The following is a 13,695-nucleotide window of genomic DNA, read 5'->3' on the forward strand; positions in this document are numbered from 1 at the left end:
ACAAGAGTGAGCAAACAGGCAGTTATGCTCTCAGATGCTCCTCTCAGTTCCCCCTGTCTTGTTCCTTTCCCCTCTCTCCCCCTTTCTCTCTGCGTCTCTCCATCATGACCTCCTCTCCGTGTCGCCATGCAAGCCCCTGCATCCTCGCATGCAAAGGGAGGGCGAGGGGGCGGGGGTGGCGGAGAGGAGGAGGCAGTCGGAGGTGGAGCTAGTGAGTCGGTCTAATTAAAAAGCAGAGTATGTGCAGCTGCAGAGAGCAACGAGGGAGACGGCGATGGGAGGAGAGGGGAGGAGAGAGGGGAGCAAAAGTGATCCAGGGGGGCGGAACCAAGGGACACGGAGGGGAAGAAGCAGTCAGCGGGGGGTGGGTGGAAATGAGGGGCACGGGACGGTTAACGGGGGTTGTGGTCGAGACCAGCCCGTAGTGTGAGGTGGGGAAGAGGAAAGAGCTGACAGGACACCAAGGTCAGCTGGGGAGGAATGCAGAAAGGTCAGTCACAGAGAGAGGGAGGGAGAAGGGGGGAGAGGAGGAGGGAGAAGGAGATAGGAACAGACAGGTAGAATTATTCTACAGATATCTCCCATATGAGTGGGGGCAGAGGCGGGGAACCGTGACCAGCAGGATAATAGAGACACATGGACAATGGCCCTCTGAAGCCGAGGCAGATCCACAGTCATCGAAGGTTAAACCGCTCCAGCGTTTTCAGGCCGCTCTGAATTAACATCCGCAAGTGTTGTTGCATGCAAATTAAAAGGGAAAACAGCCAATCTGTGTTTAATAAATCACACGTTTTTTGCTTTTCGTTGTCTTCTGCCTGCAGTTCGGGAGCTTCTTGTTTGTGTCCAGGCTTGATGACTATAAAGAAATTGATTTCTTTTCTTTTTTGTTCTTATTGTTGGACATCGACCCCATGATCGCTGCACTGGCTGTGGTCACCTGAGGCTGGTTAGTAGAAACCCCTTCATACAGCGGAGATAGAGCGATAAAGTCTACACCTAAATGCCTTAAGGGCTGAGAAATCTCATCCCATTTTATCAGCTCTGATCACTTATCTTGTCCCATCTCCTCTCTCGCTATCAGACTCACATTAACATCCCAGTGAATCTTGTTTTTCCATCTCTCAGATGTCTACACTTTTCGACCTCATTTCTGGGAATCCTCATTTGAAAATAATTTCATGGAAAGAGCCCAATTACTCCCACACATTTTACAGTAATATGAGTTGAATGGGTATGAGACATACATTCATATACCTATGGAATACATGGAGTGTATATGAATAAAGAGTCATTTTAGCTATTAAAATATCCCATACAGTGCATGCACAACTTTGCATATGTTTTACATACACAATCCTTACACAGAGTGGTGGTAACTATCCAAGGGCACAGTGATTAAATTAATCTTCAGAGGGTTTAATGAGGCCCTCCACACGCGTCGTGTTATAACAGCACACCATGCTATAATGATACATTTTTATGAGCTGATTCTAGGAAATAACGAAGACATTTTGATGTGTTTGTAGTACAAGGAAAGTTTAATGTTAAAACAGAACAATTTGCTGGCTTATCTAGTAATAACAAGAACATGTCATAACAACATGGGAACAAATATCTTCTTGTATAGGATCTTATAAAAATGTGTGTCTAATCCAAATCTAAAACATGGGAAAAATATAGAAAATCTGTTGTGCAAACCAGATAACTCAGGAACAGACCCCGGGATGTGCACCTGCAGCTGGGTTGAAGCAGAGTGACGCACTGGTTAAAGGGTTTGCAGGGTCATGTGCTGCACTGTGAGCTTTGCTTTTGCTCGGCTCCGGAGACTTTGACGTCCGTGACGAGTTGAAAGACGAGCGATGTTAAAGACCTTGCATGTTTGTGGCTGTTGGAGACGTGACAGCGTGGTGAAGCAGCAGATGGAGGAACATGGAAGGAGGACAGCCTCTATGAGTCTCCTAAAGAGGCTGAGCAGAGAGGTCCTTGAGAGTACAGACGACAAAGAGCTTCTGTTGGCAGAGTTTATAGGTGGTGTTTGGTTAATGATCCATTATATTTTGTCGACGTTTGAAGCTCTCCACAACTCAACTGGCCTGCTAGTGATTATAGTGGAGTGTGAGGGTCAAGGCATCTCTGAAGAGCTAATAAAAGCAGGTATTGATATTTTTTGTAAACATGTCTATTTTTTTAATGTTTTAATTAAACTGATGGATTAAGTAATGTTGCTTATCAGGATAAATAAACCCCAATGGATTCTCTCATCAACTATTATCTACCCTCTGATTCCTCTAGCGCCACCATGAGGTCTGCATATATGGTTTTGAGTGAAAGGTCTCAAAGACTATCGGACTGATTGTTCCTCTTTGGTGATCCTAACTTTTAATTTAACGCCATTATTAGGTCAGAATTTTGATTTGTCCAACACTCTGGTTTTTGAGCAAATTCCGCAAAATTAATGTACTTTGTGTTTTGTACAAATTAGATATTTGCATGTTAACCTAAGATGGTGACCATAGAAACCTATACGTAAATGACTAACTAACTCAATTATAGGTAACTGAATTATACCTGCAGCCTATGACATCATCTTGTTAGCATAATGGTGTTTGCATTTTGCTCAAAGCACTGCTCCTCCTTAGTTGATGAAAAATGTCATGAGGTCAAAGGAAAGATGTGAAGGAGGATTCATAAGGACTTAGGAAAATACAACTGTAGTGTTAAGAGGAAGTGAATAACTAGAAAAATATATTTTTCAAAGCATTTTACACCAAAAGTTGCCCAGCCCACGTGGGTTTAAGACCCAGACATAACAAACAGGAGCAATAAAATAATAAGCGTGAAAGAACAAATATGAGATAAAACACCTCCACGCATGTCAAACAAAGTTAAAGCAAATCTGAACGCAATCCATCTTCCACATTAAAACATAACTTGGGCACATCTGGGGCACAGACTGTGCCTTTAACACATCAAACATAAAGCGCCCTCCTACGCTGTTGGTAGACGTTCAACACAAACTGCGCTAGGTGAAACACTTCTGTCTGTAAACAGGAACTGAAGTCTTCAGTCATCAGACATGGAAAACAAATCAGGATTTTCTGCAGCCTGTATAAGATTGAGATATAATGGAAAATGAAACAAAAAGTGCATTTCATTTTCAACCTCTCCCAGATCACACGGGCAGAATAACTTATCTTAACTGGGCACAGAGAGATTAGGTTAAGGGTGAAATCGTGCTCTTGGTGGTAAATAGACTTGGAAACCTGCCTTGAAAATATTATATTGTTGCATGCTCCCTTGCCCAAAAGTAATTATTTGAAAGATCCCAACAGAAAATGTGTTTGGTAGTCTGCTCTCGGATTTGGTCAAATATCCACAGTCTTCCACCGTCGCAGCATGTCACCCTCATGCTGCTCTTCCCATGGCTCTCATCCCATCAGATACTGCAAGTTTTTGGGGGCCATTTTTTGCAGACCCAGAAAACGACAAATAGCTTCGTTCTGAACTGCGTCACATTTTGATTGCTTACAATAACCTCAGACCCCTGCACCGTAATCTCAAATAGGACAGACTATTTATTTAGCTGTGTATAGGTTGTACAACCCTACACAGCTGCTATAGAGAATGCTAGTGCACTTATAGGCTATAGGCTATTATGAACGCCGAATGTTATTGACGTTAAATGTTATTACTGCATTAATTATGTTCCTTTCCGAAAGAATGGTAAAGTGTGCCGTATGTAAAAGGAGATGAGAAAGAATTTGACCAGCTCTCATCATGGCTGCCACTTCTGATATTTCCAGGTAAAAAAAAAAAAGACTATTCAACCGCAGCTTGTGTCTTTGATCAACATGCCGTTGTAGAGAGTGTCAAGCTCTTTTTTCCTCTTGGTATGTCTCTCACTCTTTATCTGGATTTGTGTTGACCACATGAGTCAGGTACCAGTCTCTCGGGGTGAGCCCAGAAATTGTAATTATTATGTATCAAGCTAATAAGCTCCCTGCATAGCCAGTCATAATTTTCTTTCACAGTGCCCACAGAGCCACCAAAAAGAACACCACTAGTTTCACTAGCACTCATTAATCAGCCTCTCAGTCTTGAACAGCTACAAAAAAAGTGAATTTTAAGCAGATCCTTTTATGTACGCTCAGATCAAGTCATCAATCACTTGGTTGTAGGACAGGGGACGTGCCTAATGGTGAGATCTAACTGCGGCCATTACCTGAAAAGGTTTTTATTATTTTGCTATCTCAGTTTCAAGCATGATGGATGAACATGGTGCGCAGTCATTTGCCGGAACTGACCACGACTGGCGTCTCTCTCTTTGATCTGAGCCGGGGTCCAGGACATTGTCAAAGATCTTAAGCGGCTTTGATGGATGAGGGAACTTTTTCTCCTTTGTTTCAGGGCCGAATAATGACTTTCCGTGTCTGTCCTCTTGTCTGGAAACAAGGCTGGAGGTCAGAAGAGAAATGCTGCTTGGCAACATAATAAATGGTGAGGAAGATAAACTGTGAAAGCAGAGAGATTTCGAGCTGCTGCTATGCACCAGAAGGCACTAACAATGCATTGCATCATTCCTAATGCTTGGTCTTCTTGTCTCCCTCAAGTCTTACAAAAGTGATTTACCAAAAAGTTATATGGCGCTGTATTCATTTTGACGCTGGGAGATAAAAAGTGCCTCAGGACAAGGATGTCTTTGGGTCACTCTCTCCACCAGGTGGTGATATTGTTTTTCTTTTTTTTTGTTTCATTACAATACATTTTCAAAAGGATTCAGGAAAGAAAAACATCTATTTCCTTCAAATGTAAATTTCGCCCTCATTGTTTGTGTTGACTGAACTGCTCATTATTAGTAAGTAATCGGAGTAAAGGGTTAACACATTATGACGATGAGTGTGAGTGTGTGTGTGTGTGTGTGTGTGTGTGTGTGTGTGTGTGTGTGTGTGTGTGTGTGTGTGTGTGTGTGTGTGTGTGTGTGTGTGCATCCTCTCTGTTTGCTCTTGGCTACATGAATGAAATCCCTCTCTGAGTCTGTGCGCTGCTGATGCCGCTGATGCCAAGCGTCTTAAAGGAATGTCACAGAAATAGACGATGATGGAGCCACGGGGCTCATTCGATACGGACATGAACACGAACAGAAAAATATTAAACAAATTCGTATTCATTAAAAATTGTGTAAATATAACACTGAGTTCTGAAATGTTCTCCAGGTGCCTGATGCTGATGATGCAGCGACCGTGAACATCCTGATCGGCTCTGGTCCATTTCATTTGATGTTTTTAAGGCACACATCAAAGGGTACTCTCCGGCCTATATGCAGCTTGCCAAAGATTAAAAGGGAGCGCTTTTAAAATTATATATATTTTCGCGATTTTGGCAATAGCCTTAATAATTTCACTTTAGAACGGCGGCCCACTAGAAAGATCTTTAATTAGAACATTTTGCATGGACATCCCTGGATTAGCGAGCTGAAATATTTATGTTGTAAAATAAATACATTTTATATTCTTTCAAAACAGGTTACTGTGTGATGTTTTAGGTGTTCAGTGTGAACTGTTCCATACTTGGGATGATTGTAATTTCCTAATTTTGAATACAGATTACAGAGGCTAGAAAGCAAAGTTGCAAAGTAACTAGCGTGGAGTGAGTGGAAAAAAGGTCTCTTTAAATATCTTCAGGGTTGAGGCAAAAAGGAGAAGCAGGTGAGCAGTTGGTCGGGGAAGGTCAGGTGACTGTAACTGGAGGAAAAAGGGCTTTTTGCAGGGCAGGAGGAAGTGGCTGGATGGGACGGGGGAAAGGTCAGAGGGCATCTGGACGAGAAGAGAATGCCAATGAATGGCTTTGAGGAAGTGGTAATGTGGCTGGAGGGCAGAATGTGACACGTCATTTGTCACAGTGAACAGATCTGTAGTTTTGCTACTTGCTTTCGGTCAGATTGGCAAAAACACATTGTATGGACATTCCTGGTGCCCAGAGGATGATTTCAAATGTTTTTAGTGGAAATCAAATAAAATTAGCCCTGACTGATAATTTAGTTCAAACCAAACTTCAAAACATCTAGTTGGAAGTGTACAGTGAATACATCACAGTAGATAATATATCAATGTTTTGGTAACCCTGGCTGTGGTAAAACCATTGGAGAATAATAATAATACTTCTAACAAACCCACTTTGTGGGTAAATCTCAATTGATCCTTTCATATCCACTATTTTCAAAACTAAAATGATATATTTGACTTTACCACAAATGAAATGTGTGCTCATTAATACTGAGAAAGTTAACTTAATAAGGTGTTTACTGATTGTTACAGGAAGGTAAGATATTATTTAGTTAATAAAGTCACATGTGCAAAATAGTTCAAAAGCTTGTGCTTTATATTTATTTAAAGGTTGTTAAATGTGTCTGTGATTTTGAGAACATAAATCCGATCTGGGCTGTAGTTGTTATTGAGGACACTGAGGCCATTGCATTCTGGGAATTTGGAAGTTGTTGTTTCCAACTGGTTGTTGAAGTGGTTACTGGCTGCTGTTTGTTCCTCCAGCAGGAGATCTGACTTATATTTTTAGATAGTTATTTAGTTCATCAGGTCAACACTCTTATGAACCAATAACCCTTTGGAAAAAATAAAACCATAATTCTAAATTTGATGACGTGTGAAAGTATTTTTAGATGAATTGCAAACATCTGTGACTGCTTTATTACCTCATAGAAAGGATACACAGCAGCCGGAGGGATTGTTTCAAAGCTGGAAACCCCAAATCATGCATTACCATCAATAAAACCTTACATTACTACTCTACTATTCTGATTCTTGTTCAACTCTTTATAAAGGAAGGTTCTTTAGTTCCCCAGCTTTCCCACTAACGTGTTTTCCTCTTTATAACCCTGAACCATCCCTTATCCCTAATCCCAGAAACACGGAACAGACAGATAACTCCGGTATTGGGGGCAGCTGCGGTCATCGCGACAAACACCAGATGGACATGTTAAACATGTAGCAACATATTTATCCTAGACCCACATAACAGGTAGATGCTCAGCTCATGATAACCACTTTTAACAAAGAGAAACACAATTCCAACGCCAAGAAAATAAATGAGCACACAGTATAAACACACTAATGCTGCTATCCATTTTGCTACTTAAACCACCCGCACAAGCAATATGTTATCATGAAAGCGGAGACACCAGATTCAAACAAAAAGTCTTGTCCCTTTACGACCAAAACTCACTGAACCAGCAATCGAAGAAGAGAGAAAAAAATAAACTTCACTTTGAACCATATGTCTGACCCAAAAGGTCAGACATATGGTTAAAAAAAACCTCTCCAACTTTGCTTTGCTTCGTTTTATTAGCATCAGTCTGTTCAGTGTTACCTTCATTATGATAGTGAGATTATTCAAATATCAGAAAACATATTTTTGGGCATGTTATTTTCAAGCAGGGGCCAGAGGTCTAGAGATGACATGACTTCTGTCTCTCCAATTGTTGCCAATATTATGTAATCATCATCATCATCATCATCGTCGTCAACACTGAGCCGAGAGAAAAATGCGATATGTAATACACAGAAGATAAATTGGTGTTTGTGTAGTTTCATGTCAACTAATGAAAACAGTAATGAAGTATAAATACAAAATGATGGTTATGGTACCTTTCTTATGGCACACGCCCGCTGCCTTGTCGTTAGAGTGGCTTTTGACCCGCTGAGCTCTTAGCTTGTTTTGTTTACCTTCCCTGCTGGCACGTGGCAAGGGGATGTGGAGGGAGGAGAGGAGGCTGCGAGGGAGGGAGGGGGGGCGGGGGGTGATGGAGATTAGCGCGGCGTCGCTGCCCGGTGTCTCTTTTTAAGACGACAACAAACACAAGAGTGATTGAGAGAAACGCGAACGAGGCAGAACCCCCATTCGCACCCGCTCGTCCTCGGCCAGTGTCAGCGTCTCTCCGAGCTCTGTGACTCTCCATCCAGACACCCGGCGCTCAAGCATGTCTCTGTCCGGCTCGCAGACACCAGAGGACGGACTCCACGGTGAGTGACGGTGGTGCACATGAACCAAGGCAGGTTTGTTGTGCTGTTATATCATGACGTGTACTTATTTACCTTCCACGGACATGACGTGTCGTATGGGCTGTTTTTGCGCACGTGTAGAAACAGCTAACCGAGATGGAAGCTGTTGTGTGTGCAGATCGATTTCATTTCCTGATTAACAAAATGAGTAAACAACGACCCCATTAACTCGCTCAGTGCGTCGATATGATGTGCAGACATCCCATCATCAGCGCAGACATGATAGCAGCAGCATGTCATAATGACAGCAGATGAGAGAGGATGCCACAGAAGACACTGCCAGTGTAGTTGTCATTGTTGTTGCCACTGACACTGTCGTTGTGTAAACGGATTCCCTGACTCACCTGTTTGTATCTCTGTAAGCCAATTAAGATGTGGAGATGTCCTGAGCTCCACTGTGCTGCGTGCACATTGCTTGGCACAGAGGATGCTGGGTAACAATGTTATGGGATCAGGACACTAAGGGACTGTATGAAAACTTGACTTATTTTAAAAGCAAGACAGGGTTATTACTTATAGGCCACTGTTGCAACCAATAGAGGAGTTGTAAGGCCAATACTGATATCAATATTTGGAAGTTTAAACATTCTGATTTTATATATTTGTATTAACACATAACAATCAATCTTGACACTAATCCTTTAGAGGAGTGTTTTGTTGATGTAATAATTATGATGACAATACATAGTCAGTGGGACAAAGTTGTTAAATAATCTTGTCAGTGTCAACTTGTCATGTAATGGGGACACGGTTTGTAAATACCTCAAACCTTTTCCATTTCTCTAAAGCAATGTCTTCTTACTTATCAGCTGACACACACACACACACACACACACACACACACACACACACACACACACACACACACACACACATCGATATGTCTACAATAAGGTATGTTTAATACCCAATTTAATACGTCAATGCAACAATATGTTTTACACTGCCTGAATTGCACATTAGAGTTAGCAATTACCAAACATATAAGAAATGTGTGTAGCGTTTACAAAGAATTCCTGCTCTCTATTTTTGAACTGCCGGCTACAAAATTAACAATTTCCATCCAAATGTGGCAAATTTTAAGCAAATGTGTGTCCGTCCAGTACTTTTGTACAATTAATAAATAGTTGGTGACCTTACTGTGATTCTCAAGTCTGTTTGTAAATGCACACAAAAGGCTTTTTTTTATGTAACTTTTTAGATTTATTTGAATTATTCAGTCCGTTGAAAAAGGTGAAAATAAATCTAAATCCGAGGCAAGATAAAACTACCACACCTCCAGCATAAAGCATAGAAGACATAACCCTCTCACTTTTTGCCCCTCCCTGTCCCTTGAAATTTCTGCGCTGGCCCTGAACTGGAAGCAGACATCAAATAAAAAACAAGCCTGTTGTGCTGCCGTTCATTGATTCTTCTAGCATCCCACTCTTGTCCACATTACATAAAGCTGATTTGGCAGTGTCACAGATGAATGTGTAAGGGATTGCACCATAGAAACTGATTTAGTGCTGCAGAATGATGACAGATAGATAAGTCAGGCAACAAGACAGTTGTTATGTCAAAACTCCTCTCTGCAAAAAATGAATACATAAATAACTAGAGCAATGGCACAGTTTCCCTGCTCTCCCCTCCCTCTGTGTGCCCACTCAGGTCTTTATCCTCTCCGCTGCTTTTTGTGTGATTACAGAGTGTCAAAACCCCGTGTAAAGTGAGGATTAGAGCGATCAGATGCGAGGGAAGGATTGATGAGGTGTTGATATTTTGTAAATGCTGCCTATGTCACAGAGGGACAGCATGACAAGAGAAAATCAAGGGGAGGAAAGCAGAGGCTGGATGGCTAATCTCTAACAGAAATAAGATCTTATGTAAGCAAGTATGCTGTCAGCCTGAGTTAGCCTTGCCCTACTGTTTGGCTGTGGTTGTGAGTGTGTGCGTGTGTGTGTGTATGAATCTCTTCCTGCTCATGAACCCAATGAACCGGAGTGACCATTCATTCATCTATTCATAGGCTGTGTGTGTTCTCCAAACTCATTGATCGAGGCACGCAGATGCTGGCTTCCCTCGTTGTCTTTAGTGTGTACGTGTGTGAACATCTATCTTGCGTTGATCATCTTGCCGGTCATCTAACGTCACGTCAGGACATCCGTGGTGAGCCACCATATGTCAACACACACCTGTCCACTCGCTGACCAATCCACCCCAAAACTGCAGCATTATAGAAGGGAAACTAATTGGCCGATGTGGTTGAAATAATAATATTACAAGCGTAGAATCTTTTTTATTTTTGCAAAGATATTTTGTCGCAATTTTTGTTCCCAGTGACTGGTCTGACAGAATGAATTGCAAAACAAAATGTGACTCAACACTAAATTACGAGGCTAGATATGTGTTTACCCTCCTCCTGTTTACTCCTTTTCTGGCTCACTGCAGTGTGACATATGTGCATTTAGCCTCGTCTCTGTCTGCCTCCTCGCTGTCTGCTGAGCATCATTACGAACTCAGCTGCTCGTATTGTTTCCTCATCAGGCTCCTGGGTCGAGCTGGAGGAGCTGATTACAGCCGTGAGCCGCAGGGAGAGTCCGACGGGGCCGCAGGACAGCGTCTCCTCCACCCTGCAGGGGGAGCTGGAGAGGATCCTTCTGGAGGCACAGCTGGAGTGTGAGAGGAGTAGAGACAGGTAATGGTGCAGTTTGTTTGTGTGTGTGTGTTATTTTTATGTTTGTTTTGTTGTCTGGGGGTTTGAGCTGCACAGCGAGGCGTAAGAATAATTTGCACAGTAATGAGTTTCATTCTGTGCTCAGTGGAACTTTGCTTGTTTTTCACAATATGTGTTTACTTTCCCCGTGTTTGTTTGAACAGAAATTGCAGTCTGTCTATATCTTGTTTTTAAACCCGCATTGTAAATTACTGCTTGTGGTCCACAGTCCCACACAGGAGGGGACTCCACAGTCCACCGGTTCCCCGAGACCCACTAGTGAGCAGGACAGCGACTGTATCACCATACAGGTATTCATTCTGGACACGAACGAGTGTCGTTAATATCCATCAGATAAGTTCATCCTCCCTTTTGTAATCGGAAATCCATAACAGATAAATTTAGAAAAATACAGACATTTAATTTTGTTGTGAAATGACCTCACTGGTGGTTTATTTGTTAAAGCCCATTAACTACAAATCAAATACAGTAGACTTTTAATACAATTTATTTTACATTATTGTGGCCACTTACCAAAGAACCGTTTCTTTTTACTGATTTCCTGCCACTCATTTGCATTTATTAAAGTTTAACAATCAGCTCGCAGAGATTTGCTTGAGATAGGTCATCTATCTCATGGAAGTCCTTCTGCTTTATTGATCCGTCTAAAAAGGGGTTTGTTCTTTGAAGATTTCCAAGACTTCTGTTCAAACTCAAGTCGATATAATGTACATGTGCTGAGGTTCCTCAAGTTAAAGTCACTTTCTCTCTTGAGTCTTGTGTGTCTTTTTCTACTGTTGCACATCATCTGATCCCCTCTGCAGGAGGAAGCTGAGCGGCGGGTTGACACTGACTGGGTGTGGGATTGGTCCAGTAGACCTGAAAATATGCCACCAAGGTAAGCCAGCTTTTTTTTAAGTCAGTCAAGTTCATTTTCTTTTCAAGTTATTTACGTTTGCTTTTATTTTATTATTACATCCCTCAGTTATTATAGAATTTGTAAGCACTTGCAAAGAGGTCTTAAACAGTTTAAAAGGAACAGTACTTTCCTGCCAAGAGAAAATGAATACCTATCATGTCGGTGCATATGGTGCTGGAGACTATTATCTTAGCTTAGCTTAGCATAAAGAGTGAAATCAGGGGAAACCGCTGGCCTAGCTCTCTGCCTCCCAGCACGTCTAATGCACACTAATTAGCATGTTGTAGTAGTACTAGTTTGTTTAACTGGTACAAAACAAAAATGTTGTGGTTTTATTAGGAGTCACGTGTTGCAACTATTTCTTGGAGCAGTGAGTCTTTTCGTCACCGGGTCTCTTAAGTTTAACGTTGACAGCTTATTCCAATGCTGCGTCTTAAATGTTGTTTATGCATTATACTTTTGACTGCTGAGGAGCACATGAATCACACTCACTTTCTTTTATGCTGCCACACTTAATGTTTAATCATCTGCATTTCAATGAGTCTATTTGACAGGTAGCTCTTTAGTCTCTCCACTTCGCATTCTCTGTCGTCTCTCTCTCTCTCTCTCTCTCTCTCGTGTTCTCATTATCTCTGTTTATTTTTTTCTTCCTTTTTCTATCCTCCCCTTTGCCTGCACCGCTCTACTTTCTCTGCAGAGAGTTTGCGTTTCAGCACCCAAAGCAGCAAGGCTCCCTCAGCGTGAGGAAGACGGAGGTGATGAAGACAGGAATCTTCTCCTCCAATGTCTTCCTCATCCTTGTTCCCTCTCTGCTGGCTTCCCACCTGCTCACACTTGGAGTCGGGTGAGACACGAGCACAAACCTGCTTAATATAAACCCCAAACACGACAGCTGCTGAAGCTAGTTACGGTTGCTAAGCTATGATTGGACAACTGTTGTTTGGGGGAGGGGCTTAGTAAATGCTCAACTTTCTCTTTCTTACTTTCTCTTTCTAGGATCTACATAGGAAAGCGGTTGGCCGCTTCTACAACTAGCACGCTGTGACGTCGGCTGTAGCCCAGTTCCCCCCTTCGCTAGTAGTCCGGCCATTAAGGTCGGCCTGTTAGCGCACTAATATGCCTCCTTCCTTCTCCATCACGGGGCAACCTTAGGACCCTGCCCGTCTGTACCTCTGTCTCTCTGTCCATCTGTCTACCCAGCAGCACTCTGCCAGATGTCTCTCTGTCAGCCTCAGCATGTCGTAGAGCCCGCACCAATGAGTCAGACTGAGGTCACTTGTACTCTCCCGGAGAATATCTCTGATCTCAACCAGCATTATCAGAGGGGAGAGATTGCCCGGATAAAAGAGAAAGGAGAGAAATAGTTTTAGCCAGCTAGAACAATAAATCCCTTTGATTGGAGGAGATGAAACCGGTGATTTGGGAACAGTGCGTTCGGACGAAGTGAGAAAGATAAGATGTGGTAGACTTTCGCCCCAACCTTCAAAAAAGCAAAATGTCATTTGTCAAAATGAATGACCCTCTGTAACACTGAGCTGCTGAAAGGGGCTCTGTTTTTTTTTTTGTATCCTGCACTGACGGTGTATCTAATGTAGAGACTTTTAGTTGGCTGAGTGAATGTAGGAGTGGCTCTGCTTGTGCTTTTTGTCCCGTAAACCAATTATATATTTGACCACCGACAAAGACAATCATGATCCCATTAAACTTAACTCCTCAAAACCTTTAATGTGCCTCTAGGGTCTTTTCTTCTTCATCCTGGCAGTGTTCGCCAGACACATGTTCGTCTCGTTTAATAAATGCAGGGAAAGTGAAGCACTTTCAGCAAGATTCACTGAATAAGCCTGGGCTGGGAATTTATATTGTATGTGAACAATGTATTTTTAGTTTTTTGTCTGGAGATTATGTGCAGGCGATCCAAAAAAACAACAAAAGGAAACACTCTGCCAACCCGCTGTGTTGTTGACATCATGCAAATGAACCAGAGCATCTGTTTAGAATTTGTTCCCTTT

The 13,695-nt window shown here is 42.2% G+C and overlaps 1 protein-coding gene across 1 annotated transcript; it reads left to right on the forward strand.

Moving 5' to 3' along the window:
* The first annotated feature begins 7,908 nt into the window (after positions 1-7,908).
* Positions 7,909-12,806, forward strand: LOC306751282 (BCL2/adenovirus E1B 19 kDa protein-interacting protein 3). Its single transcript, XM_079234843.1, has 6 exons — positions 7,909-8,033; positions 10,599-10,749; positions 10,997-11,078; positions 11,592-11,665; positions 12,384-12,530; positions 12,683-12,806. Exons 1-6 carry the CDS (start codon positions 7,991-7,993, stop codon positions 12,729-12,731), a joined length of 546 nt encoding a protein of 181 aa, XP_079090969.1. The 5' UTR covers positions 7,909-7,990; the 3' UTR covers positions 12,732-12,806.
* Positions 12,807-13,695: the final 889 nt, after the last annotated feature.

Source organism: Taurulus bubalis (assembly GCF_910589615.1).
Source record: "Taurulus bubalis genome assembly, chromosome: 19".
Taxonomy (NCBI): Eukaryota; Metazoa; Chordata; class Actinopteri; order Perciformes; family Cottidae; genus Taurulus; species Taurulus bubalis.

Bases quoted from the DNA above. Each gene is read 5' to 3' on its own strand.
- LOC306751282 (XM_079234843.1), top strand. From the start codon at position 7,991: ATGTCTCTGTCCGGCTCGCAGACACCAGAGGACGGACTCCACG. The intron at 11,079-11,591 runs GTATTCATTCTG...TCCCCTCTGCAG, and splicing joins GCGACTGTATCACCATACAG to GAGGAAGCTGAGCGGCGGGT. The intron at 12,531-12,682 runs GTGAGACACGAG...TTCTCTTTCTAG, and splicing joins CTGCTCACACTTGGAGTCGG to GATCTACATAGGAAAGCGGT.